At 43.9% G+C, this 24979-nt stretch overlaps 1 protein-coding gene across 1 annotated transcript; it reads left to right on the top strand.

Moving 5' to 3' along the window:
- Nucleotides 1-10159: 10159 nt before the first annotated feature.
- Nucleotides 10160-12500, top strand: LOC124166857 (piggyBac transposable element-derived protein 4-like). Its single transcript, XM_046544567.1, has 3 exons — nt 10160-10289; nt 10392-10481; nt 10747-12500. The coding sequence occupies exons 1-3, from the start codon at nt 10245-10247 to the stop codon at nt 12466-12468; spliced, it is 1857 nt and encodes a 618-aa protein (XP_046400523.1). The 5' UTR covers nt 10160-10244; the 3' UTR covers nt 12469-12500.
- Nucleotides 12501-24979: the final 12479 nt, after the last annotated feature.

The raw sequence follows: 24979 nt of genomic DNA, 5'->3' as shown, positions 1-24979 counted from the left end.
GCTGCTGCGTGCGATTCGGTGAAGTTCAAGTGTGGGGAGCGTTCCCTAACAGACAGGAAGTTTGCTGAGTAGTTCTCGTCGCTGCTGGTCTTCGCAAACGCTTCCCCGAGAACGTCGCATATCTCCTTTGGTGTGTGAAATGTCACACCTTGAAATACAAGGCACGAAACGCCGTGAACATGCCGTTCTCCCGATATAGCCCTCACCTTGTTCCAGACCTGAGTTAGTGGAGTCCTGTTGTTGATGGAGGATACATAATTTATCCAGGAGGCCTTCTTTGACTCCTTTATAATTAGTCGAGCCTTTGCTCTGAGTCGTCGAAATGAGGCAAGATTAGAGGCAGTTGGAAACTTATTAAAAATACGGAGGGCACGTTTCCGTTTCTTAATAGCTTCGGCGCATTCCTCATTCCACCATGGTACCGCTGGTCGACGGATTGCGCCCTTAGATAAGGGGACACTACGTTTCGCTGCGTCCACTATGCTAGCGGTTAGCACCTCAACGTTCTTTGTTCCGCCCCGAAGAGCATCGTACGTGAAATTAAAAGAATTTTTAAAAACAGACCAGTCGGCTTTGTGGACAATCCAGTTGCCCTCGCGGATAAAATTCGTATTGTTAATCTCGTCAGATTTGATTAAAATCGGGAAGTGGTCACTACCACAGAGATCCGTATGGACAGACAGTTTCAGTCTTGTAAAAATGCTGCTCGTGCATAAGCACAAATCAATGGAGGAATATTCTCCGTTAAAGGAGTTAAAGCGTGTCCTCTCGCCATTGTTCAATAAAAAGAGGTTAAAATCTCGGAAAAAGCTGCTTAAAATCCGTCCCCTACTGTTGCGTTGGGCAGAAGGGCCGCCCCACAGAGGATCATGAGCGTTAAAGTCACCCAATAAAATATAGGGTCGCGGCAATTGACGTATGAGGGCTTGAAGGTTATTGTCATTTACCGGAGCATCTTCCGGGAGGTACACGTTGCACAGCGTTACCTCCATGGGTGCATGGACGGTGACGGCCACAGCCTGGAATGGGGTGGTTAGCCGCACACGGGAGGTGTGTAGGGTATCCCGGACCGCTATTGCTACACCACCTTGGGCTCTTCGCCCACTCAAGTCATCCAACCTAGTCACACTATATCCCTTTAAAATTCCCTTGTCTGTCGATTTAAAATGCGTTTCTTGTAGACATATACATGAAGGGTTAAAATCATTTATTAAAACAGCCAGCTCCTCCTTATGCCGATAAAATCCATTACAATTCCATTGTAATATAAAAGTCATAAAAAGGTTTAAAAAGGGTGAAAGATAAAAACAGAAAAAAAAGATGTAAATATTTAAACTTGGAGCAGCATTAGCCCGGAAATCTGTGGAATCATCGCTTCAAGCGACTTTTCCTTCCCTTATTCCTGACTTTTTCGATCTCTGTGTCTGAAATACAGAGATCTTCGTCTATGTCCTCCTGCATCGGTTCCATACCTTTGCCGGAGGGACCAGGAGAGGGAGTTTTCTCTCGCTGGTCAGGTTTTCTGGTGGTTTTCTTTCCTGTATTTTTGGGAGACACTACGGAGGTGTTAGGGGTGTTTTTTTTATTGTTGCTACTGTTACTCGCATTCGTTTTTTTAATACATCTATCTGCTTTTCAGGTTCCGTCTGCGTAGAAATGGTGCACTTCTTAACTGGAGCGGAGGCGATTGCGGCAAAGGAACGCGAGAAAGAGGGGGCACTAAGGGCTTTGAACTTTTTCCTTGCCTCTAGGTAAGATATTTTATCCACAGTTTTAATTTCCATAATCTTCCGTTCCTCTTTCATTTTCGGGCAATCGCGAAAATAAGCCGCGTGCGTACCCTCGCAATTCACGCAGCAGGCCGCTTCAGCACATTTGTCCCCATCGTGCTTGTCCTTGCCGCAGCGCGGGCAGGTGGCCTTGCCCTCACATCGCGGTGCGATGTGGCCGAATTTTTGGCACTGGAAACAGCGCATCGGGGCTGGTATGAATGGTCGCACGGGCACTGATTCATACCCTATGAACACTTTATCAGGGAGCCGGTCACACGTAAATGTAAGCACTACAGAGGTGGTGTTTACTATTTCTCCATTCCGTTTCGTTGTCAGCCGACGAGCGTCGCACACTCCCTGGGATGCCATCTCTTGTTTGATTTCGTCAACGTCCACATGTAGTAGGTCGAAATGGCTTATAACTCCCCGACAAGTGTTCAGGGTTCGGTGAACCTCCACTGTCACTGGGATGTCGTGCATCAGTTTCATGTTGAGAACCTTCTCACTTTGCGCCTGGTTTGCCGTTTCGATCAAAAGGGATCCTTCCCGTAACTTTTTGGCCGATTTTATATCACCTGGGACCGTAGCAGAGAGGACTTTACGAATTAAGAAAGGGGAACTTTTTTTAGTGTTTCCCCTTCCTTCTGACATTTCATTATAAGAAATTTACTGTTTTTCATTTCTCCCCCATTCGTTTCCGGACGGGATCTTTTTGTTGGAGGTAAGAAGTTATTATCCATACGCTCGTACAAAATTCGTCCCCTGGGCTCCCCACCCACCACGGAGCCACACATTCGGGACGCCACACCGAGATCCGGTGTGGTCGCCAGGGCTACCCAAGGGATATAGGAACCTTCGATAGGAGGCCTCTTTCGGGTTAGAACCTCCAGCGCGGGGGCCCTCCGATCCCACACGCCTTCGGCCGCCCTACGGAGACCCCCATATCTCCAGCACTAACCCGTCCTGGCGTACGCTCGGAAGGAGCCGCCAAGCTCCCCAGCCGCCAGGAGCCGATTGACCGAGCTGGGCTCTTCTCGGCCGCCCGTTTTTCGGGGAATCCAGGGCCGAAGTGGGGTATTGAAATCCGGCCCATACCGGGTTTCCGACGCCCAGCTGGGTGCCGGAGAACTCACCCACCAGGATCCCCTTCTCCCCCTTGTACGGGTCTCCACGCACGGCAAACACGTGGGTGATTCTGGACGCCAGATGTTACGGCTACTCAGAACAGCAGAGTCACATGCTGTCTAGACACTATCCTAGCGTACGAAGGGTTTTTTGACAAGGTTGTCTCCCCGGTGGGCTCGGGTCCGTGGGGGCGCAACTCCCCAAAGGAAGAGATTACTCTCTTCCCCCGTGCGGGGACCCCATCCGTAACCAACCGGGTTCGGTAGGCAATCGAACATCATCCATAACCAACCGGGTTCGGTAGGCAATCGAACATCATCCGTAACCAACCGGGTTCGGTAGGCAGTCGAACATCATCTGTAACCAACCGGGTTCGGTAGGCAATTGAACCCCATCCGTAACCAACCGGGTTCGGCAGGCAATCAAACATCATCTGTAACCAACCAGGTTCGGTAGGCCGTCGAACATCATCTGTAACCAACCGGGTTCGGTAGGCAGTCGAACATCATCTGTAACCAACCGGGTTCGGTAGGCAGTCGAACCCCATCCGTAACCAACCGGGTTCGGTAGGCAGTCGAACATCATCTGTAACCAACCGGGTTTGGTAGGCAGTCGAACATCATCTGTAGCCAACCGGGTTCGGTAGGCAATCGAACATCATCTGTAACCAACCGTGTTCAGTAGGCAACTGAACATCATCTGTAGTCAACTGATCACCTTCAGTAGCTTACCAGGTTTTGTAATGTAGTATGAATTTTTAACAGAGTCAAATAGTTAATTGAATATCTCATAAGACCAACCGGGAGCTCTTAACCACTGTGACACGAAACGTTATTAACTGTATCAAAATATTAACTATCATTTCATCGAACGAGCAAAATAAATCACTTACCAACATTCCACAAAAGAAACTAATTGTTCCAACACACAGTTTTGACTAGATACAGACTAGGTACACATTATCATAGGCATACATTATCAAGGTCGCTCATCGAAACCCTGCGCCAGAAAAATAAGTTTTTTTAGAAACATTACTAAGTGCACATTTCACACATTAGATAGTATGCAGTTCCACCAAGTGCAGCCTGAACACGTGATATATATCTATACGAAATGATATCATTGTAGTTGACAAACTATCAATGGCGTATTCTAACAATGTCTTTAGAGTAGCAAACAATATGAATAAAAAACAATAAATAGTTAACATTAATATGCACTAGCATATGAAATTGGAAATACATTAAGCCTATTTAACGATCACCGCCATGTTTCTGAAACAGATGACAAATGTGATTCTCAAATAATGAAATTAAAAACATAATTTACAATTTATGACAGCTTGTAATTCATATAAAATTTGAAATAATTACAAATTTGATGCATCATTTACATTTTCCTGATTAGCATTTTCTTTTACATATTTTCTGTTTATATACATAATTTTATCAGAAATGTAAGATTTATATTTCTTTAGGCATAATGTAATTTCCTCTTCTTGAATGTTTTTACTCCTCAGCCAATCTTCAAATGTATCTAAAACAAAAAAGATACCCCAGTCACAGACAATTTCTAACAAGTACCACTGTTATTACACTACATGAATAACTCATTCAATTTTATCGGATTCACTCACTAACCATCAAATTTGTTTGGAAAACCAAAGTCAAACAATTAAAAAAATAGCCAAAAATACTTAAAATAATGGGCTGTCGGGACCAGTAATGTGTGAGTTGACATACTTAGTTAACGAGAAGTGCCTGAAGCTTCCCATATACACACAAAGAAGTCGCAGGGAAACATGCCATTATAAAGGAGTTAATTTTGATAGATCAACCTTATGAATGAAGTAAAATTCAGGTACTATGTGATCTTTTGAAGTAACAGTTACAAAATTGCCACACTACAGAACACTTAGCACAAATGTTTGACTTATTTGACATGAACACTTACCCTTCACCACAGCTAACTTTTCAGGAGTTAAGGTGGGCTTAGTTGTTGCTTAGTAGAAAAAGGTAAAAGGGACCGCACACGAGCAACGTGGGGTCATAAAAAGACCATTTTCCCGACTACCGTAGGGGGTGGACGGGCAAATACCATCCAGCTGTGGGCTGGTCGGCTGGTTGTAAAATCTATTTCGTCTTTGAGGTTAGAAGCAGGCTAATAGAGCCGTTTAACCCATCAAAGGGGTACAATGCACGTGCGGAATTGTCAGAGTTTCAAGTCAGCTAGTTTGCATTCGGGAATTTGGTAAATAGTCACTAGTCAGTAAAAATGGATAGAGGAGCGAATTCATTTACCTAAAGTGACAACAAACCAACTTGAAATGAAATAGTAATAATTATGTTGGAATCAAACATAACCACAACAAATACTTCATAGTGTTTTATCATGTACGCTGCGTCACGACATTCCATGCGCCCAGTGAGCAGCCACGGACTGCGCGGCACGGTAAAAACATCGATTTTATTTTGTTTGTTGCGAACGGTCGCAGATTATTTCTGTGGATGGAGAATCTAAATGGCTTGATGCAATTACGATGTAAATATCTGAGATCAACTCGGTGTCCTTCTTTTTATGTAGCCACACACGGGCAAAAATGTTACTGAAATTAGCGTCCGCCATTTTGTACTGCATCGACGATAAATATTACAAGGGAGTAAAGAAATCAGTTTACAACAAAAGGAAAATAAATGTAGTAATAATATGTCATAGCTTTTATACAATAAATTTGCTTAAAATGATTCACTATCCAACATTCGTCGAGTACGGCAATTCCCGTGGCCAGCAGCAAGCTCCGGGCGGTGCCGCACGTTCGAAAAATCGATCTTAATTTCGGCGTCGCAGGTGGTCGCAGCTGTACTTCCGATTATCGTAATCTATATACTTTGTTGTATATGTGTTGTAAATATCTCGAGGTAACTCGGTGATCCTTTTTTTAAAATCCTACATAAACACAAAAATTCGACGAAAAACAGGGCCCGACATTTTGTATCGTATTGGTCACAAATACAACAACTAAGTCGTGAAAGTTGATGGTAATCAATGCTAACAAACCGTTTAACAATTTTATAAATTTTTGTAGCTATTGAATTACTACTAAAGGTGTGACATTAGTTTAAACATGCTGAATTTCGAAAAAAAATTCAAAGCGGGCAATTTGCGCCAAATTTGTTCGCCTTTGAGGCTATGTATTTTATATTTAAAATTAACCTGTGAGAAACATTTTGCTTCAAGAAATGCACTAATGTGTTGGCAACAACTGTGCAAAGTTTCAACTTCCATACTCAAAAAAACCATTTTCGAGGTTTTGTCCAGCTTTTTTCGATTTCAGCCCACTGTGCGTCTGTGTAAACAGGGGTAAGGATGGGGTAATGGGGAACCTGCATCGGAATAGACACTAGGGATCGGACTGGTCCCAAACGCCCCAGTGCAGAGTCGCAGTGCTGCATTGTGCACTGAATTTAGTGCTCTGAATTTAGTCTCGCAAGTGGACGCACGCATACACGAATGAGCTGTAGTCCAATTTCGACCGCACCAGTGAGCGGTAAACTAAAATTAAGGTGATGCGATCTGCTTCCCAAACTTTGCGGCTTAAAAACTTTAAAATGTTCAACGACTTTAGACAGTTCACAGTTAGCATATCAATATGCTCCCTCCAGTTGAGTTTGTAATCGAGGGTCATTCCCAGGATTCGGACAGATTCCACAAATGGGAGGTTTCTTCTGCCAAGGTGCAATGTTGGATTTACATGGATGCTTCGAGTACGAGAAAAGTGTATGCACTTGGTTTTCTCCGAAGAGGAATGGAAGCAATTTCTTTGTTTTTGTTTGTTTTCCATTGGTGAAGTTTATTGATAGTGAGCTGCACCATGCACGATGCATTCACGACCCTGGATGACCTGCAGAAGATCGCAAGGTCATCAACAAACATTGACCCATTCACTGGCTCCTGGATGCAGTTGTAGATGTCATTGATCGCGATAGCGAACAGGGCCGTGCTCAAGACAGAGCTTTGGCGAACTCTGTCAGTAATAGCAGGTTTGGGGTTACGGGTGCGTCGACAGCTAAGGTCATTAGCACCACGCGCAATCAAATTGCGACATAAGTGTATACTATAATTTCAGTTAGTGCGGCACTGTTGACAATACTGATGTAAATGTCAAGCCGAATCGAACTCGAATCAAATCGAATTCACAAGACCAGTTTTCTTAATGAATTCTATGATGCTGCTTAGGCGGTCAGGGTCATCGCCCAGAATACATTCTAGGTTGCCCCTGAGGCCTGTCCTGCCTCGTGTAAGCTGATACCCATCACACTCCGTCAAGAGGTGTCTCACAATCAGAGGGCAGCCACAATAGCCACATCGAGGTGGGATCTTCTCTTCGGTGAAGAGATAGGAATGTGTCAGGGCGCAATGACCGATTCTCAGTCTAGTAATGATGACCTCCTCCCTACGATTCCTCCCAGCAGAAGAGGGCCACATTGACGTAACAGGTTTGATCATTCTTAGTTTGTTATTCGTTACGTTCGTCCATACCTCACTCCACTGCTGTAGAACTATTCTGCGCATGGCAGTCTGTAAGTCTTGATAGGTTACAAAAGTCGAATCCTGCACAGGCAGCGTGAGTGCCGCCTTTGCAGCTGCATCTGCCTTTTCATTTCCTGTTATTCCCTTGTGCACGGGAACCCATAGGAACAACACTTTGCGTCCTCGTTTACAGTTATTGTATAGGGCGATTTGAATATCTTGCACAATAGGGTGCATCGGGAAAATAGTGGAGATAGATTGCAGCGAGCTCTTTGAGTCGGTGCATATGAAGGTGGTAGGGTTACAATCGTAGGCGACCATCCCCAACGCCTTCTTAATGGCGATGAGCTCCGCTGTGTATATGCTACACAACGGGCTGAGTCTCGTCTGCATGATGCCGTGGTATGCCGAGGACACTGCGCAGGCACAGGCGGCTTCCGACATGGATCCGTCTGTATACACGAGTCGACTGCCCTTATGGCGACAGATGAATTCATTAAAATGACACTGATACTGAGGTAGTGGGGTATGCTTTCTGGAATCCTTTAAAAGCATCATAAATTTTGGGATATGGAATTATCCACGGTGGGATGTCAGGGTAAACGATTGGAGCAACATCCGGGAGTTGTATTCCGGATGCTTCAATGAACTCTTCCAATCGTATACATAGTGGCTTAGTGGCTCTCGTTCTTATAATAAAAATTCTTAAAAACTTTGGATTAAAAACAATGTTAAAACACGGGTGACCTCTTGAGGCTAAGATTGTCGCCGCATAGTTCAACATCAGGATGTCTCTTCGGCTCTGCAAAGGCGGCTCTCCAGCATCGGCATAAATGCTGAACATCGGGCTGGTGCGGAAGGCACCAGTTGAGAGCCGCAGTCCTGTGTTGTGCAGCGTCGTCAAAGTTCTTAAAATTGACTCGCGGCCAGACGAGTAAATAAAACTTTCATAGTCAAGCTTGGACCGAACAAGTGCGTGATATAATAAAAGCATCATGCTGCGGTCGGCACCCCATGAGGAGTGGGTTAAAAACTTTAAAATATTTAGGGTCCTAAGACAATTATTTCTTAAAAACTGAATATGTTCCCGCCAATTTAATCAGTAGTCTAGGGTCATTCCTAGGAACCGAGCTGACTCCACGTACGGAAGGGGTCAGCCATCCAGTTTTAAAACTGGAGGGGCAAAGTAACCTCTCTTCCGGTGAAAATGCACACATTTGGTCTTTTCCGCTGAAAATTTAAAACCATTCATCCGCGACCAGTTGCCTAGATTATTTAATGCTAGCTGCATTTGTCTGGCTACAGATACAAGTTTGGACGACCGGCAAAAGATTGCCAGGTCATCCACGAACAGGGAGCTCATAGTTGGGGCTTTGACACAATCCGCCACGTCATTGACGGCTATCGCAAAAAGTGTCGCGCTCAATACGGAGCCCTGTGGTACCCCATTTACCAGGGTATAAGATTTCGATACGTCTCAGCCTATTCTAACCTTAAAGATGCGATTATTTAAAAAAAAAATCAATAAATATTGGCAGATGGCCTCTAAATCCCCATTTGTGGAGCGTCAAGAGTATTTTTCGGCACCAGACCCGGTCATAAGCCTTGTCTGGATCGAAGAAAATACCAACAACGTGCTGGCGAAGGACAAAGGCCTCCTGGATGTCGTTCTCTGTCTTTCAGAGTATTACGATGGCAGAGAAAAGAAGTCATTACACCACAATAAATATATAGTCAGTTGACTGCTTATAAATTATTGGATGCTTTTGAAAATAAATCCCCCCTCGTACTAACAGCATGTGACCTTTCCAAAGCTTTTGATTGTGTTTCACACCCACTACTCCTTAAGAAATTACAATACTATGATGTCAACAATTTGGAACTAAAACTCATGGAGTCCTATTTAACAAACCGTTCACAATGCGTCAAAATAAACAATACACTGTCAGCCCCTCTAAACATATTACGGGGTGTACCTCAAGGATCAGTCCTTGGCCCTCTTCTATTTTTAATTCTAATAAATGATCTCCCACACCATTTACCTTGCGGCTCAGTATTATATGCTGATGATACTACTCTGATACATGATCTTAATAACTCCACTTACCCCTCTGATGTTATAATCTCTGTGGTTGAAGAATGGTTCTCAGCAAATGGGCTTGCCCTCAATACAGAAAAAACCCAACAGATGGTATTCTCTCTAAGCCCCACTTTGTATCATACCGGCACTTTAAAGCTACTAGGCTTTGACCTGGACTGCAGAATACTATGGGACTGTCATACTTCCTCTACTACTGTAAATTGTCTAAAGCTATATACATGCTAAGAAAGCTGAAAACTCTCATTCCCACTGAATATCTTCGAGCAGTTTACTTTGCCATTTTTCACTGCCACTTAACACTTTGCGTGCGGATGACGCAACATGTGCGTCATGATTGTACCCTTGTCAGGGGCGGACGACGCACCATATGCGTCAAGCGTAACTTCTATCTGTAATAATTAGATGGCGTTCTGCGCTCACAGGAATGCTCTTTTTGATTATATGTTCGTAATCTTCTTAGTTTTTACTATAACAAACATTTTTTCGTTTCTAATTTTGTCAATTAGTATATCCTTAGCGATAAAATGAATTTGAACGTCATATGTGACTGCTTTTTTCAATGTATGTGAAATAAAATATCATATATTCCGATATAAAATTTCTTTTAAAATGTATAAACGTTATAATTGAGTATTAGGTGCGCTTCGTGCAGGTTTTTATGTGGTTACGTGTAACTTTCTGCAGTATTGTGCAGTTACTAGTGCGTAAACCGTTGTATGAAGACGGTGAATTCCTCAGTTCTGGTGAACACGCAGATTACGGTAAGTACCTTTCACTTCATAAATAATTTTATGTTAATAACTACGTTACTGATGTATTTATTATATTAAAAGTAATTCATCTATTTTAACATTGTTATATAGGGGTCGGAGGATACTACTTTGACAATGTCTACTAGTAGGAGGTCAAAGAAAAGGACATCGCCTTCTGATTGCGAAGTGAGAGATGTTTCTGTAAGTATTAATAATTTTTACAACCGAAATAACTACTGTAGCTCTATTTACATACAATATAGATCTTATGATATTTTTTTCGTAGCCTTTCCTTCAATCCGCCAAACCATGGCTTCAATCTTACAGATGTTTCTTCCTACCCTACTGTACAAAACCGTTTACGAAGTTTAGTCCCCAGAGACCAAGTATATGTATTATGATCGATAGACTATGCATGTTTTTACTGATAGACTAATTTGTATTTCTTTTTGACCATTCTGCATAGATACCAGATAATCTCCTCCCGTCCTCATCACACGCTGGAAGTCAAGGGAGCACAAAGAAGCGCTGCAAAGCAAGGGAATTATCAGAGGACGTCATCCGCGAAATTGTGCTAGACTCCGATGAAGAATACAATGTTTCCTCCAGCAGCGGGGACGAGAGCACGGAGTCAGACGACAGCTCAGGAGAAGCAGGGAGTGAAGTGATTGTTCCTCACCCAGTTAGTTCCTCTCCCGGGCGCATTGATAGCCCCTCCTCTTTCATTTGGAGTGAAATCAAAGAAAATTCTATAATAATTCCCTTCACTGGAAGACCAGGACTCAAAGTGGAACTTACAGGTCAGGACCCAAGTGATTTTTTCTTTTTAGTTGCCAATGACGAGTTTGTAAATATCATAATCCGAGAGACGAATGCCAATGCAGTGGACATACTTTCAAGAAGTCCATTACCTCGTTCGCGTATTACCGAATGGAAAGACGTGACGAGGGATGAATTAGAGGTTTTTTTTGGGCTGCTTTTCCTCATGGGCAATATACGGCTGAATCGTATTCCTTACTATTGGAAACGATCAAACTTAAACGATTTTCCAATTTTCCGTCAAAACATGTCAAGGGACCGTTTTATGCTCATTTTGAGGGCATTGCATTTTAGCCGGAACCCTAAAGAAAATGATGCAATACCAACAGATCCACTTTATAAAGTTCGTCCCGTACTTGACGCGTTTGTAAATAATATGAATATGATTTACTATCCTGAAAAGAACTTGAGCTTGGACGAATCTATGGTTCTATGGAGAGGACGCTTATACTTCAGGCAGTATATCAAGAGTAAGAGACATAAATATGGATTAAAATTATATGTGCTGAGTGAGCCCTCTGGCTTAGTGCTGAATTTTTGTGTCTACACAGGAGCTCAAGATTGTGTCATTGGTGGGCGTGGACATACCGATAAAGTAGTGAAATATTTATTACAAAAATTTCTCAACGCAGGGCATGCAGTATATATGGACAATTTTTATAATTCCGTTAATTTGTGTCTGCATCTTTTGCAAAACAATACATACGTTACTGGGACACTTCAGGGGAATCGAAAAAATAACCCTTTAGATGTAGTAAATAAGAAATTAAAGAGGGGAGAGTCGTTCAGCAGACACACTAATGAGGGAATAAGTGTGATGAAGTGGCGAGACAAGAGAGAGATTTTGCTCATATCATCAGAGCATGATGCAGACTTTGTTGACGTACAAACAAAGTTTGGCACTATATCCAGGAGGCCCAAAATGGTAGTGAAATATAACCAATTCATGGGTGGAATTGATAGGATGGATCAACTTTTGGCTTATTATCCATTAGAAAGGAAATCGTTGAGATGGTACATGAAATTAGGTTTGCATTTGCTAAACCTAGTGATGAATAATGCATATTGCTTATTCAAGAAGTATGGAGGAAGGTCACGTAGTCTACTTGAGTTTCGTGATAATGTTATCGCCTCATTGATATATAAGAACACTATACCAATGATCCGAGATGCACCAAAGCCTCTAGGGGAAAATAAAAAGAACCACTTACCATCAAAAAGTTCTGAAAAACGAAGTCAGCGTAAAAGATGCAGGGTATGCTACAGCAAAGGAATGAGAAAGGATGTCAGCACTTTCTGCCCAGAGTGCCCAGAGCTACCAGGGTTATGTCTTGAACCTTGTTTCAGGGAATACCATGCATATTTGTAATATAAGACTAATAAAATATTTGATATTTTTAATTCATTATTCTTATTATTTAATAATCTTAATTTTAAGGCCTAAAATTGCACCCTATGTTTCATCACTACCATCAGATGTAAAGTACCGACGCAAATAGTGCCTGGAAGATGTTAACCAGTTGTTGAAAAATTTTAAATTTCCGTATGCTGTAAATTGAGTACACAGTAAAAATAAGTACGACTAAAAGTATATAAACCAATAAAATATCTAAAATGAAGTTCTATAGCGAATACAGCAGTACATTTTAGCTAAAAAAAATGAGGGCGGCCGCGAGTGGTGATGTGATGCGGGTTGCCTATCACCATATACCTTACCCATGGCGGATGACGCACACGGTGCGTCATAAAATTTTTTCGTCATAATTCAGAAAAAAGAGCAATAAAATATATTTTAGATGGTGGTCATTGCATCAAATACCCTAACGAATGCAAAAACGAAGAAAAAGTATTTCCGCCCCCGGGAACGAATTTTGAAAACGGCTGCCGCACTTAACGTGTTAAACTATGGCATTGAGGTTTGGGGCCATTCTTCCTCCCCTAAAGAATTGTAGTATTTGGATTTAGGGTGCGTCGACGGCAAGGTCATTTTGCACCACTACTGTGCTATTTAATTACAAAAGTTATGTATAAAGTAATCTACTGCATCTGATGTCTTCGTTGAAAGTGTACATAATTAGACTTTATTAAAAATGTTTATTTCTCTGAGAAACCGAAATGTACAGATTAAGTTGGTAGGGTTGTCTCCTAAAAGGGTTTTTAGGTCTCCCCCTAGATTATTTTGTCTTCGCGCTTCGCGGTACTTAACACAATCTAGCATGATGTGTCTAATACTTAATGGACATTTACAATCCCCACATTGGGGAGGTTCCTTCTCTTCAGTAAAGAGATACGCATGGGTCAGGGGGCTGTGCCCTATCCTCAATCGTGTAAGTACTACTTCCTCTCTCCGATTACTACGAGCTGAGGAGGGCCACGCTGCTACCATGTCCTTGATGCCACGGAGCTTGTTATTATTTAGAATCCTCCATGACTCCCTCCATTTTCCAAATACCACGTTTCTTAGAGATGCTCGTAAGTCCTCGTGGGGGACCAGCGTTGAGACAAGAACTTCGTTATTCAGAGCTTCCTTGGCCATAGCGTCTGCTATCTCATTCCCGGCTATCCCCTCATGTCCCGGTACCCACAGAAAATGGATATTCAAACCCTTTCTCGAAAGGGTCAGCAGGAGAGAGTGTATTTCTTGCACGATCGGGTGCACGGGTGAGAGGCCAGAGATGGCTTGTAGCGAGCTCCTGGAGTCAGTGCATATGACAAAGGAGCCGCCGTGGTCACCTAGGGCTTCTAGAGCTGTCCTTATGGCATAAAGCTCCGCCGTGTACACACTGCACATCGGGTGAAGCTTTGCTCTGATGTTCCCGTGGATAGGGGAGAACACTGCACATGCACAAGCAGAGTTATCTTTCGAACCGTCAGTGTAAACGGGGGTAAGGTTGGGGTGATTCCATCGGAACATGGCAAACAAACGCTGGTACTCCGAAGGAGTTGTGGAAGACTTCGGTCGAGATCGTGAGAGAATATTCACCACCGGAGTGGGAGTGATCCAAGGGGGGTGTTCCGAGAATGAAACAGGATACACTTCAGGTAGCGTGAATTCGCATCCGCGAATAAAATCGTTAAAACGAACGCTTACTGGTCTGGTTGCTTTAGTCCTTCGGTTAAAAACATTAATAAAACGGGGTTTAAAAAGTAAACTATAACATGGGTGACTCGTCATTGCTAAAATTTTGGAAACGTAGCTACAAAGAAGCCAGGTCCTTCGGTAGCATAGAGGAGGCTCGCCTGCGTCGGTATATATGCTGGGAATCGGGCTGGTCCTAAACGCCCCAGTGCATAGTCGCAGACCTGCGTTATGCACTGAATTAAGTGCTTTCAAATACGTCTCGCGAGCGGACGCATACACGAATGAGCCGTAGTCTAATTTCGACCGCACCAGTGTGCGGTAAAGTAAAATTAAGGTGGTGCGGTCTGCTCCCCAAGATGCGTGGCTTAAAAACTTTAAAATGTTCAAAGACTTCAAACAGTTTACCTTGACAGAATTAATGTGCTCCTTCCAGTTGAGTTTGTGGTCGAGGGTCATCCCCAGAAAACGGACTGATTCCACAAATGGGAGGTTTCTACCACCTAGGTGTAACGTGGGATTTACATGGACGCCCCGAGTGCGAGAAAAGTGAACGCACTTTGTTTTCTCCAAAGAGAAAAGGAAGCCGTTATTTTGGGTCCATTTGTGAAGTTTATTGATGGTGAGTTGCGCCATACGCGATGCATTCACGATCCTAGATGATCTGCAGAAAATCGCGAGATCATCCACAAATAGTGACCCTAACACTGGCTCCTTGATGCAGTGAGCTATGTCGTTGATCGCAATAGCGAACAACGTCACGCTCAGAACGGAGCCTTGGGGAACTCCGTTGTCAAGAGGGTAAAAATTTGACAACAACTGTCCCGTCCTTACTTTAAAAACACGGTTGGTTAAAAAAATTTTGTATAAAAATGGGCAAACAGCCTCTAAAACCCCACTCGCGTAATACGCGTAGAATCTTACGTCGCCAGACCCGGTCGTAAGCCTTCTCTAAGTCGAAAAATACACCGACTACGTGTTGGCGGAGAAGGAAGGCTTCTTGGATGAAATTTTCAATCCTAACCAAGTGGTCCATTGTGGAACGGTTCCGTCTGAATCCGCATTGTATCCTAGAGAGGAGTTTTCGACGCTCCAGCCACCAAATGAGACGTCGATTTACCATTCGCTCCATTTTCTTGCACAGGCAGCTGGTGAGAGAAATCGGCCGGTAAGAATTCGGATCAGCTCGGTCTTTTCCATGTTTTGGGATGGGAACAATGACGGACTCCCGCCAGGACGGAGGAAAATCCCCATTGGCCCAGAGCTGATTAAAAGTTTCAAGGATTTCCAGCAACGCCGATTCCGATAGATTTCGGAGGAAGGCATTGTGGATCTCGTCGGGTCCTGGGGACGTGTCGTGGGAGTCATGGATGGCAGATTTCAGCTCCCAAATGGTAAATGGCATATTGTAGTCTGCCGTTGTTTTAGGCTCCATAAAGGATATAGGGACGTTCTCGAGCCTTTTCTTGAGGATCGCAAAAGAAGGTTCATAGCATTCGTCGCTGCTCACTTTGGCGAGTAATTGGGCGAATACGTTCCCTATCGCAGCTGGAGAAGTGATAACCTTTCCTTCGACTTCTAGGAAGGATATACCTAGTTGCTGGCTGCTACCTGATATGCTCCTCACCTTACGCCATACCTGTGCAAGTGGAGTCCTGTGGTTGACACCGGAGACAAAATTCATCCAAGAAATCCTCTTTGCGTCCTTTATTACCTGACGCGCTTTCGCTCTTAGTCGCCGAAAAGCGGAGAGATTATTTGCTGTAGGATACTTGTTGAAAATTCGGAGAGCTTTCTTACGTTTTTTAATGGCTTCTGCGCAGGTTTCATTCCACCATGGCACAGCAGTTCTTGGAAGGATGCTTCGAGATCGTGGTATGCTAATTTCGGCGGCTTGAATGATGCTGGATGTCAAAAGATTTACGTTTGTTACACAGTCGTTGTTTTTATCCCACACGTAGTTAAAATTTGAGTTAAAAAGATGCCAATCAGCTTTCCGGACAATCCAACAGCCTGGTCTAATAAAATCGGGGTTTACATTTTGCTCCCTTTTGATTAAAAGGGGAAAGTGATCGCTCCCACTAAGATCCTTATGCACAGAGAGTTTGAGTTTATTGACCAAACTAGTCGATACAATACCCAAGTCAATGGAGGAAGAATCGCCGCTATAAGAGTTAAAACGGGTTTTCTCGCCGTTATTGAGTAAAAATAGGTTAAAATCACTAATAAAACTTGATAAAATACGTCCCCTGCGGTTGCACTGTCCCGGGGTGCTTCCCCATAGCCGATCGTGAGCATTAAAATCTCCGAGTAAAATAAAAGGCTGAGGTAGCTGGTGAACAAGGGATTCTAGATTAAAACGTGTGACGGGTGCACCCTCCGGCAGGTAAACGTTGCACACCGTTATCGCCTCGGGAGCGTGCACCGTCACCGCTACCGCTTGGAACGGTGTGTTAAGATTTATTCGGGAGGTGTAAAGAGCCTCCCGGACAAAAACCGAAACTCCACCATGGGCTCGTTGGCCGCTGGTATCGTCCAATCTAAAAGCGTTAAAATGTTTTAAATATCCCTTGTCCGTGTCCTTAAAATGTGTTTCCTGCAAACATATACAGGACGGGCTAAAATCTCTGATTAAAATGTCTAGCTCCTCCTTATGCCGATAAAAACCGTTACAGTTCCACTGTATGATAAAAGCCATTAAAATAGGGAATAAGTTAAATAAATAAACTAAAACTCGATCACTAGGCTAGAGGGAGACTTAACGCTTAAAGCGTCTCTTCTCCTTAGCCTTCGCCCGGTTTATCTCTGACTCCGAGATATCATCTTCATCCATGGATTCTGGTAGGCTATGTATAGCCTTACCAGATGGACCGGGGGACTGGGACTTCCCACGCTTGTTTTGCGTGGTCCCGGTGGTGCCTGAGTTGGCGTTCTTCTTCGAAGAATCCAACACGGCGTCATTTTTTCCTGTCGGAATGTTCTTTGTTACCGGTTTAGTAGCCTTATCCGGTTTGGCTTGGTTGTTGCTGTTGTCCGTTGCTTTGCTCTCTTTCACGTTCTTTTTGTTTCCTTGGCTTACATTGTTTTTATTATTATTAACTGAGGTGTCTACTACTGCAGCGTACGATCTTGAAAAGGTAGGTGCCATTAACGTTCTGAATTTTTTGCGGGCTTCAAAATAGGGTAACTTCTCCACAGTCTTGATTTCCATGATTTTCTTCTCTTCCATCATTTTTGGACAATCACGGGCGTACACTGGGTGTGTACCCTCGCAATTGACGCAGGATGGATCTGAGGTGCAGGAATCGCCGTCATGTTTATCTTTGCCACAGCGTGGGCAGGTGGCCTTGCCCTGGCATCTTGTAGCAATGTGGCCGAAACGCTGGCATTGGAAGCATCTCATAGGACTTGGGATGAATGGTCGGACTGACACAGATTCGTAGCCCACATATACCTTTTCGGGAAGTGTGTCGCGTGAGAATGTTAGGATTACGGATGTGCTATTTATCAGCTCGCCGTTCCTTTTAATTTTTAATCGGCGACAGTCTATTACGCCTTGTGGAGCCATCTCCGTCTTAATTTCATCATCGGACACGTAGAGGAGGTCATAGTTGCTGATTACACCCCGGCAAGTGTTAAGGGTGCGGTGCACTTGGACCTTGACAGGGATATTATTAAATTTCTCTAATGCGAGTAATTTTTCACTTTGTGCTTCGTTTGTTGTCTGTATTAGGAGCGTTCCGTCTCTTAATTTTTTGGCGGATTTTAGGTCACCCGTCACTGTTGCTGAAAGGACTCTGCGTATTAAAAAAGGTGACACCTTAGTAAGGGTCTCCCCTTCGTTTACACATTTCATCACAAGAAATCTGCGGCAAGCGGAAGCTATATTTACTCCCCCGTCCGTTTCCGGACGGGATCTTTTGGTTGGAGGAAGATTGATTGTCTCCATGAATGCGTAAAGAAAAATTCATCCCCTGGGCTCCCCACCCACCACGGAGCCACACATTGGGGACGCCACACCGAGATCCGGTGTGGTCGCCAGGGCTACCCAAGGGATATAGGAACGTTCGATAGGGGGTCTCTTTTGGGTTAGAACCTCCAGCGCGGGGGCCCTCCGAACCCACACGCCTTCGGCCGCCCTACGGAGACCCCCATATCTCCAGCACTAACCCGTCCTGGCGTACGCTCGGAAGGAGCCGCCAAGCTCCCCAGCCGCCAGGAGCCGGTTGACCGAGCTGGGCTCTTCTCGGCCGCCCGTTTTTCGGGGAATCCAGGGCCGAAGTGGGGTATTGAACTCCGGCCCATACCGGGTTTCCGACGCCCAGCTGGGAGCCGGAGAACTCACCCACCAGGATCCCCTTCTCCCCCTTGTACGGGTCTCCACGCACGGCAAACACGTGGGTGAATCTGGACGCCAGATGTTTCGGCTACTCAGCACAGCAGAGTCACATGCTGTCTGGACGCTATCCTAGCGTACGAAGGGTTTTTTGACGAGGTTGTCTCCCCGGTGGGCTCGGGTCCGTGGGGGCGCGACTCCCCAAAGGAAGAGATCACCCTCTTCCCCCCGTGCGGGGCCCTAAAGAATTATTTATTTTACAGAAAAGAGCTCTTAGAATCATTACGAATTCAAAAGCTATGGAACATTGTAAACCTCTATTCAAGGAGCAAGGCATAATGACATTGTATGGTCAATATATATTTAAATGTCTTATAAATGTAAAAATGAACTTGGACAGCCATAAAACTAGTAGTGCCGTTCACCATCATAACACTAGACTAAAAAATAATCTCATTCAGCCTCAATGTAGGCTGTCAACAACAAGCAAGTCTTTTGACCATGTAAAGCTGTGCCTTTTCAAACACCTACCCCGAGAGGCCAGAGACTGTTCATTACCCAAGTTTAAGCGTTGTCTCCACCTATGGATATGTAGCCAAGCTTTCTACTCTATGAATGAATTTCTTGAATGCAGTACTCGGAATTGTATTATTTAGCTCTAGTATTTCATTGACTTTGACGAAGACTATTGCATTGTATTGTGTTTAACATCGAATAAATCATTATTATTATATTATTTGCAGAGAAAAATTCCAATTCTGCAGCTGGAAGAGTATTTGGTGTTTCGGAATGTAATGTTAGACGCTGGAGACATGATTCGATTAAGACTTTCTCATGTTCAGCAACAAGGAGAGCATTTTCTGGGCCTTAAAAAGGAAGGTACGAAGAAATGGAAACAAAACTTAGTGACTTTGTAATATCCCAGCGGGCTAAAGGACTACCAGTTTCTAGCGAAATTATTCAAGTGAAAGCAAAAGAATTAGCTCGGACTAAGGGAATTCTGCGGACTGAATTTGGAGCTAGTCGATCTTGGGTGCAAAAGTTCATGGCTCGGAAACAATTTTCTCTTTGTTGGCGAATCACGATTTGTCAAAAATTTCCTCCGAATTTTGAAGAGAAGCTGGTTAATTTCCAGCATTTTTTCATAAGAGAACGACAAGAAAAAGGATATCTTCTTGGCCAAATAGGTAATGCTGACCAGACGCCAGTTTATATTGATATGCCCAGTGCATACACGGTGACAAAAAAAGGGACAAGGAAGAGAAGATACTTTCTGCCGGTGCTGAAAAAGAAGTAGTAGTGGTATGGAAATTTAGGGTGCGTCGACGGCTAGGTCATTTCGCACCACTACTGTGTCATTTAAGCCCAAAACTTACGTAGAAAGAGAGCCACTGCATGTGATGTCTTCGTACAAAGAGTGAGCATAATTAGATTTCATTAAAAACATTTATTTCTTTGAGGAAATGAAATGCATAATTTAAGTTGGTAGGGTGGTCTCCTAAAAGGGCATCTAGGTCTCCCCCTAGATTAATCCATCATCTCGCGTCGGGGTACTTGACAAAATCTATCAGGATATGTCTAATATTTAAAGGGCACCTACAATCATCACATTGGGGTGGTTCTTTTATCTTCAGTAAAGAGATACGCATGGATCAACGGGCTGTGCCCTATCCTCAACCGAGTGATTACTACCTCCTCTCTCCGATTGCTACGGGAAGAGGAGAGCCACGCTGCTATTACGTCCTTGATGCAGCGGAGCTTGTTATTGTTCTGAGTCCTCCACGGCTCCCTCAATTGTTCCAATCAGGGATGGCAAGGGGAACTAAACGAAAGTCAAAACTAGTAAAATTTCAATAATTTCGTTCCCAGAAATGAAATGTAGGAACGAAACGAAAAGGAATTAAACCCGAAGAGCTCAGGGTCGAAACGAAATTGGAGTCGAAACTACCTCGGGTCAAAATGAAACTAAAGCCCTGGGACGAAACGAAACTCGAATTACGTTTTGCACTGGAGGGATCACGTGATTCACCTTCGAACAGTTTAGTTTCGACCCACCACCGACTCAAAACATCATGACAACCAACGTGTCGAACCATAGGTTTTAAAGGGTGCCCAAGTCCAATTTTTGCAGTTCATAGATCCGTATTGCTGACCCCCATTATGACCTCCGAAGTTCATAATGGGGGTCAAAGGTCATAGAGTTAATCGCCTGGCCATAATGACAACCAACGTGTCGAAGAGGCCGCTGCGATGCGGGAAGAGATTAAGGCACATGTAATTGGCAGGCTAATTTGTTTAAAATTAGACTGTGCCACAAGGTTAGAGAGATCTGTCATGGGAATTAACATTCAATACATAATGGAAGGGAAAATAATCCTCCGCAATCTTTGTGTCAAACAGCTTTATTGTGCACATACGGCTGAAAACTTGAAGACAGAAATAAAAAATGTACTACATTCTTATGGGATTTCATTAAAGCAAATACATTCTATTACAAAGTACAATGCATCAAATATGGTTAAAACAGTTTCCCTCTTGATAGAAGATTTTATGGAGAGCTGTTCCAGTGAAGAAGAAGATCCTATCGAAAGTGATGAAGATGGTGAAGAACTAGACAAACAAAAAGCTTTAGGAATCGATAGTAATGATGAATATTCAGGTATTGGCACTGATTCCTTGGATAATACGTCATCATCCATATTTCTGTGGCCTACAAAAATTGATGATGTACTACACTCTCTTAAAGAATGTGGCATCATGGGCCAACGGTGTGCGGCCCATACCCTTCAGCTGGCAGTAGGTGATGCTCTGAAAAGTCACAAGGGAGTAATAAATGAAGCACAAACCATGTGCAAATCACTAAGAAATCCCTCATCACCTGAATTTCTCCGTGGGCTAGGGCTCGCATAGCCAATGATTAACTGCGAAACTCGTTGGCATTCTACGTAGAATGAGTGTGCTGACATGTTCGAGTCCCTATTGCACCTGAAAAATGTAAGTTCAGAGGCAATGAAAAAATGCTGTAGAAAAGTTTTCTTTTCAGAGGCTGAATGGAATGAATTGTCCGACATGAGTTCTGTCTTTATTCCATGTAAGATAGCCATTAAGAAACTACAGGCCGAACAGTTGACAGTGGGTGACTTCCTTGAAGCGTGGCTAGGATGTAAGTTGACGATAGCAGGAATGAGATCAATACAACTGGCACAATATATTTATGACGCGATGCAACGCAGATAAAAGACTCTATTTCATCACGAGACAGTTATTGGAGCAATTTATTTGGATCCTAGGTATCAAGTATTGTTATCAGGGGACGAGAAGGGAAGGACCATACAGTACCTAGCTTCATTGTGGTCGCGTCTACAGGAGTTGGCTGGTAGAAAAGAAGCTCGGAGAGAATCAGTAGTTTCTGACGTAGAAGTGGGTGTAAATGACGACGAAGATCCCCTTGAAAGTCTTCTGAAAACTAAAGAGAGAATTCAGAAGAAAAAATCACCAGGGGCCAATCGTGGAATTTCCATTAAAACAATATTGGAAGAGTTCTCCGGGGAAGTCCCACCATATAATAGTTCTATAAATCAGACTGTTCTCTAAACATTTTCTTTAAAAAGTGTCAGTTTGTTTTTCTGCTAGTAGTTCGTGGCCATCATAATGACGTATTGCGGTTTTCTAGGAGAGCAGGCTGTGGTCAATAAGCTTTGCGAACAAGACTCGACTTTTTCAAGACTCATCCTTAGGACACAAACGCTCCTCCAAGTTCCAAAGGATGGTAAGGGAGTGGTGCTGATCAATGCTATAACGAGTGCTCGCTGGACCCGTGCCCATACTGCATATCATGCAGATAGCATCACAGTTATGGCGATGGCTGAGATGTTAAAGTCACAGACAGGAAAAGTCATTCTAAGGCGGTTTCCCCTAAGAAAAACCCAAAATCTACTACTGAGGATGCTGGGAATAAGCGGGATAAAACACCCCCACCCACATCCTCTAAAGATGCACAATATGATGCCATGGAAGAAGACCTCTGTGTCTCGGACACAGAAGTGTTCCAGGCCAGGATAAAGCAGAGGAAACAGCGGTTAAAACGTTGATCCTCCGCTCACTGTGTACATACGTACATTTCCAGATTTTAACCTATTTATTTATTTATTTTAACAATTTAAACCATGAATTTTATTCTACAATGGAATATGAATGGTTTTTATAGGCACAAGGAGGAGCTGGTTGTTTTAATTAGAGACTATAACCCCGTCTGCATATGCCTGCAAGAGACGCATTTTAAGCTGACAGACAAGACCGTTTTAAAAGGTTTTAAATTTTTTAGACTTGACGACACCAGTGGTCAGCGAGCCCAGGGTGGAGTGGCAATTGCTATTCGGGAGGCCCTATACACCTCACGAGTGCAATTGGACACTCCGCTGCAGGCAATTGCAGTGACAGTACACGCACCCGAGGCAATTACTCTCTGCAACGTATATCTGCCGGAAGGTGCACCTGTGAGTCGAGTTAATTTAGAATCCCTCGTTCGTCAGTTACCTCGGCCCTATGTTTTAATGGGTGACTTCAACGCACACGACACCCTATGGGGTAGCACAAGAACTCAGTGCAATCAAAGGGGACACATAGTCACAAATTTTATCAATGACCTTAACTTGTTTTTACTAAACACCGGTGAAAAAACTCGATTCAACAGCTTCAACGGTACCTTCTCGTGTATCGACTTAAGTATTTCGACAGGTGGCCTAATGCGTAGGCTTGAGTGGTCCGTACATAAAGATTTATGCGGTAGCGACCACTACCCTATTTTAATTACTAAAGGTGGCGGTTTTATCCACCGTCCGACTCAACCAAGCAATTGGGTTGTCCGCAAGGCCAATTGGTCTCTTTTTAAAAGAAATTTTTATTTTAACCACGACGACAATGTGAATGGTGTGGGGAACATAAAAGTACTCACAGATAACATTCTAGAAGCCGCAAATTCCACCGTACCCCGTTCTAAATGCAAATCTCACAGGCCCACAGTTCCTTGGTGGAACGAGGAGTGCGCAAAAGCTATACAGGTGCGAAAGAGGGCACTCCGAATATTTAGCAAATATCCTACGGCGACAAATCTCACCGCCTTCCGGCGCCTCAGAGCGAAAGCTCGGCAAGTGGTTAAGGAGGCCAAGAAAGCTTCATGGGAGGAGTTTGTGTGTTCTATAAACCACAGGACTCCCATATCCAACATCTGGAGGAAGATTAAAAGCATCTCTGGCTCTAACCACAACCCTGCAATTTCATCCCTGAAGGAGACTGACCGAGTTCTGACGACACCTCCCGAAATAAGCGAGTGCTTTGGACGTCGACTCTCGGAGACGAGTCGTAACGGCAGCTACGACGAACCATTTAGAACACTGAAAGAGCAGAATGAGACGATACCTCTTACCTTTAACCCGAGAGACTCTGGCGAGGTTTACAACGACCCCTTTTCTCTGTGGGAGTTGACCTCCGCCATCCTCGAATCCCGTGACGGCTCACCAGGAATAGATAAGGTGCATAACGCTTTTCTAAGAAATCTTCCCAAAGAAGCACTCCCCCATATGCTGCGATCCCTTAACCAAATTTGGTCAGAGGGTAGTTTTCCAGACCCTTGGAGGGAGTCCATAGTCGTACCCATCCTTAAACAAGGAAAAGATGGATCGGACCCAAACAACTATAGACCGATATCTCTCACCAGCTGCGTATGCAAGGTGATGGAAAGAATGGTCAACCGTCGTCTCGTTTGGTGGTTGGAGCGGCGGAACCTTCTTTCGGATATCCAGTGCGGCTTTCGACGGGGTAGGTCAACCTCCGACCATCTCGTCAGGACTGACAGTTTCATTCAGGAAGCATTTCTCTTGCGGCAAAACGTAATTGGCGTGTTCTTCGACTTAGAGAAAGCGTATGACCGTGTTTGGCGGTACAAAATTCTGAAGACACTTGATAAATGGGGGTTTAAAGGAAATCTACCTATTTTCATTAAAAATTTTCTGTATGCCCGAGTTTTTAAAGTTAGAATAGGTGAATATCTATCTACCTTATATCCACAAGAAAATGGAGTACCCCAGGGGTCCGTACTGAGCGTGACCCTATTTGCCATTGCGATAAACGATGTGACCGAGTGTATCCGCTCCCCAGTTATGGGCTCCTTGTTTGTTGATGACCTCGCTATTTTCTGCAGGTCATCAAAATTAACGAATGCCTCTAGGCTGATCCAGCTGACTCTGAATAAGCTCTCCGTTTGGTCTCAGAGGAATGGATTCCGTTTCTCTACTGAGAAAACGAAATGCATTCACTTTTACCGAGGACGGGGTGTACAAGCCCCACCGTCCCTATATCTCAATGGTAATGAGCTTCCTTACGTTGAGAACGCCCGATTTCTGGGTATGACATTGGACCGGCGCCTGAATTGGCGCGAACATTTCCGAGCTCTAAGAGACAAATGCT

The sequence above is a fragment of the Ischnura elegans genome, chromosome 10 (genome assembly GCF_921293095.1).
Source record: "Ischnura elegans chromosome 10, ioIscEleg1.1, whole genome shotgun sequence".
NCBI classification, from domain to species: Eukaryota; Metazoa; Arthropoda; class Insecta; order Odonata; family Coenagrionidae; genus Ischnura; species Ischnura elegans.
The sequence above is the reverse complement of the archived record's forward strand: the minus strand, read 5'-3'. Positions and strand labels throughout refer to the sequence as shown.

What these genes read in the sequence shown, in the direction of transcription:
- LOC124166857 (XM_046544567.1), top strand. Translation starts at nt 10,245, where the DNA reads ATGAAGACGGTGAATTCCTCAGTTCTGGTGAACACGCAGATTACG. An exon ending in TGGTGAACACGCAGATTACG is followed by an intron (nt 10,290 to 10,391) that starts GTAAGTACCTTT and finishes ATTGTTATATAG; the next exon opens with GGGTCGGAGGATACTACTTT. An exon ending in GCGAAGTGAGAGATGTTTCT is followed by an intron (nt 10,482 to 10,746) that starts GTAAGTATTAAT and finishes CATTCTGCATAG; the next exon opens with ATACCAGATAATCTCCTCCC.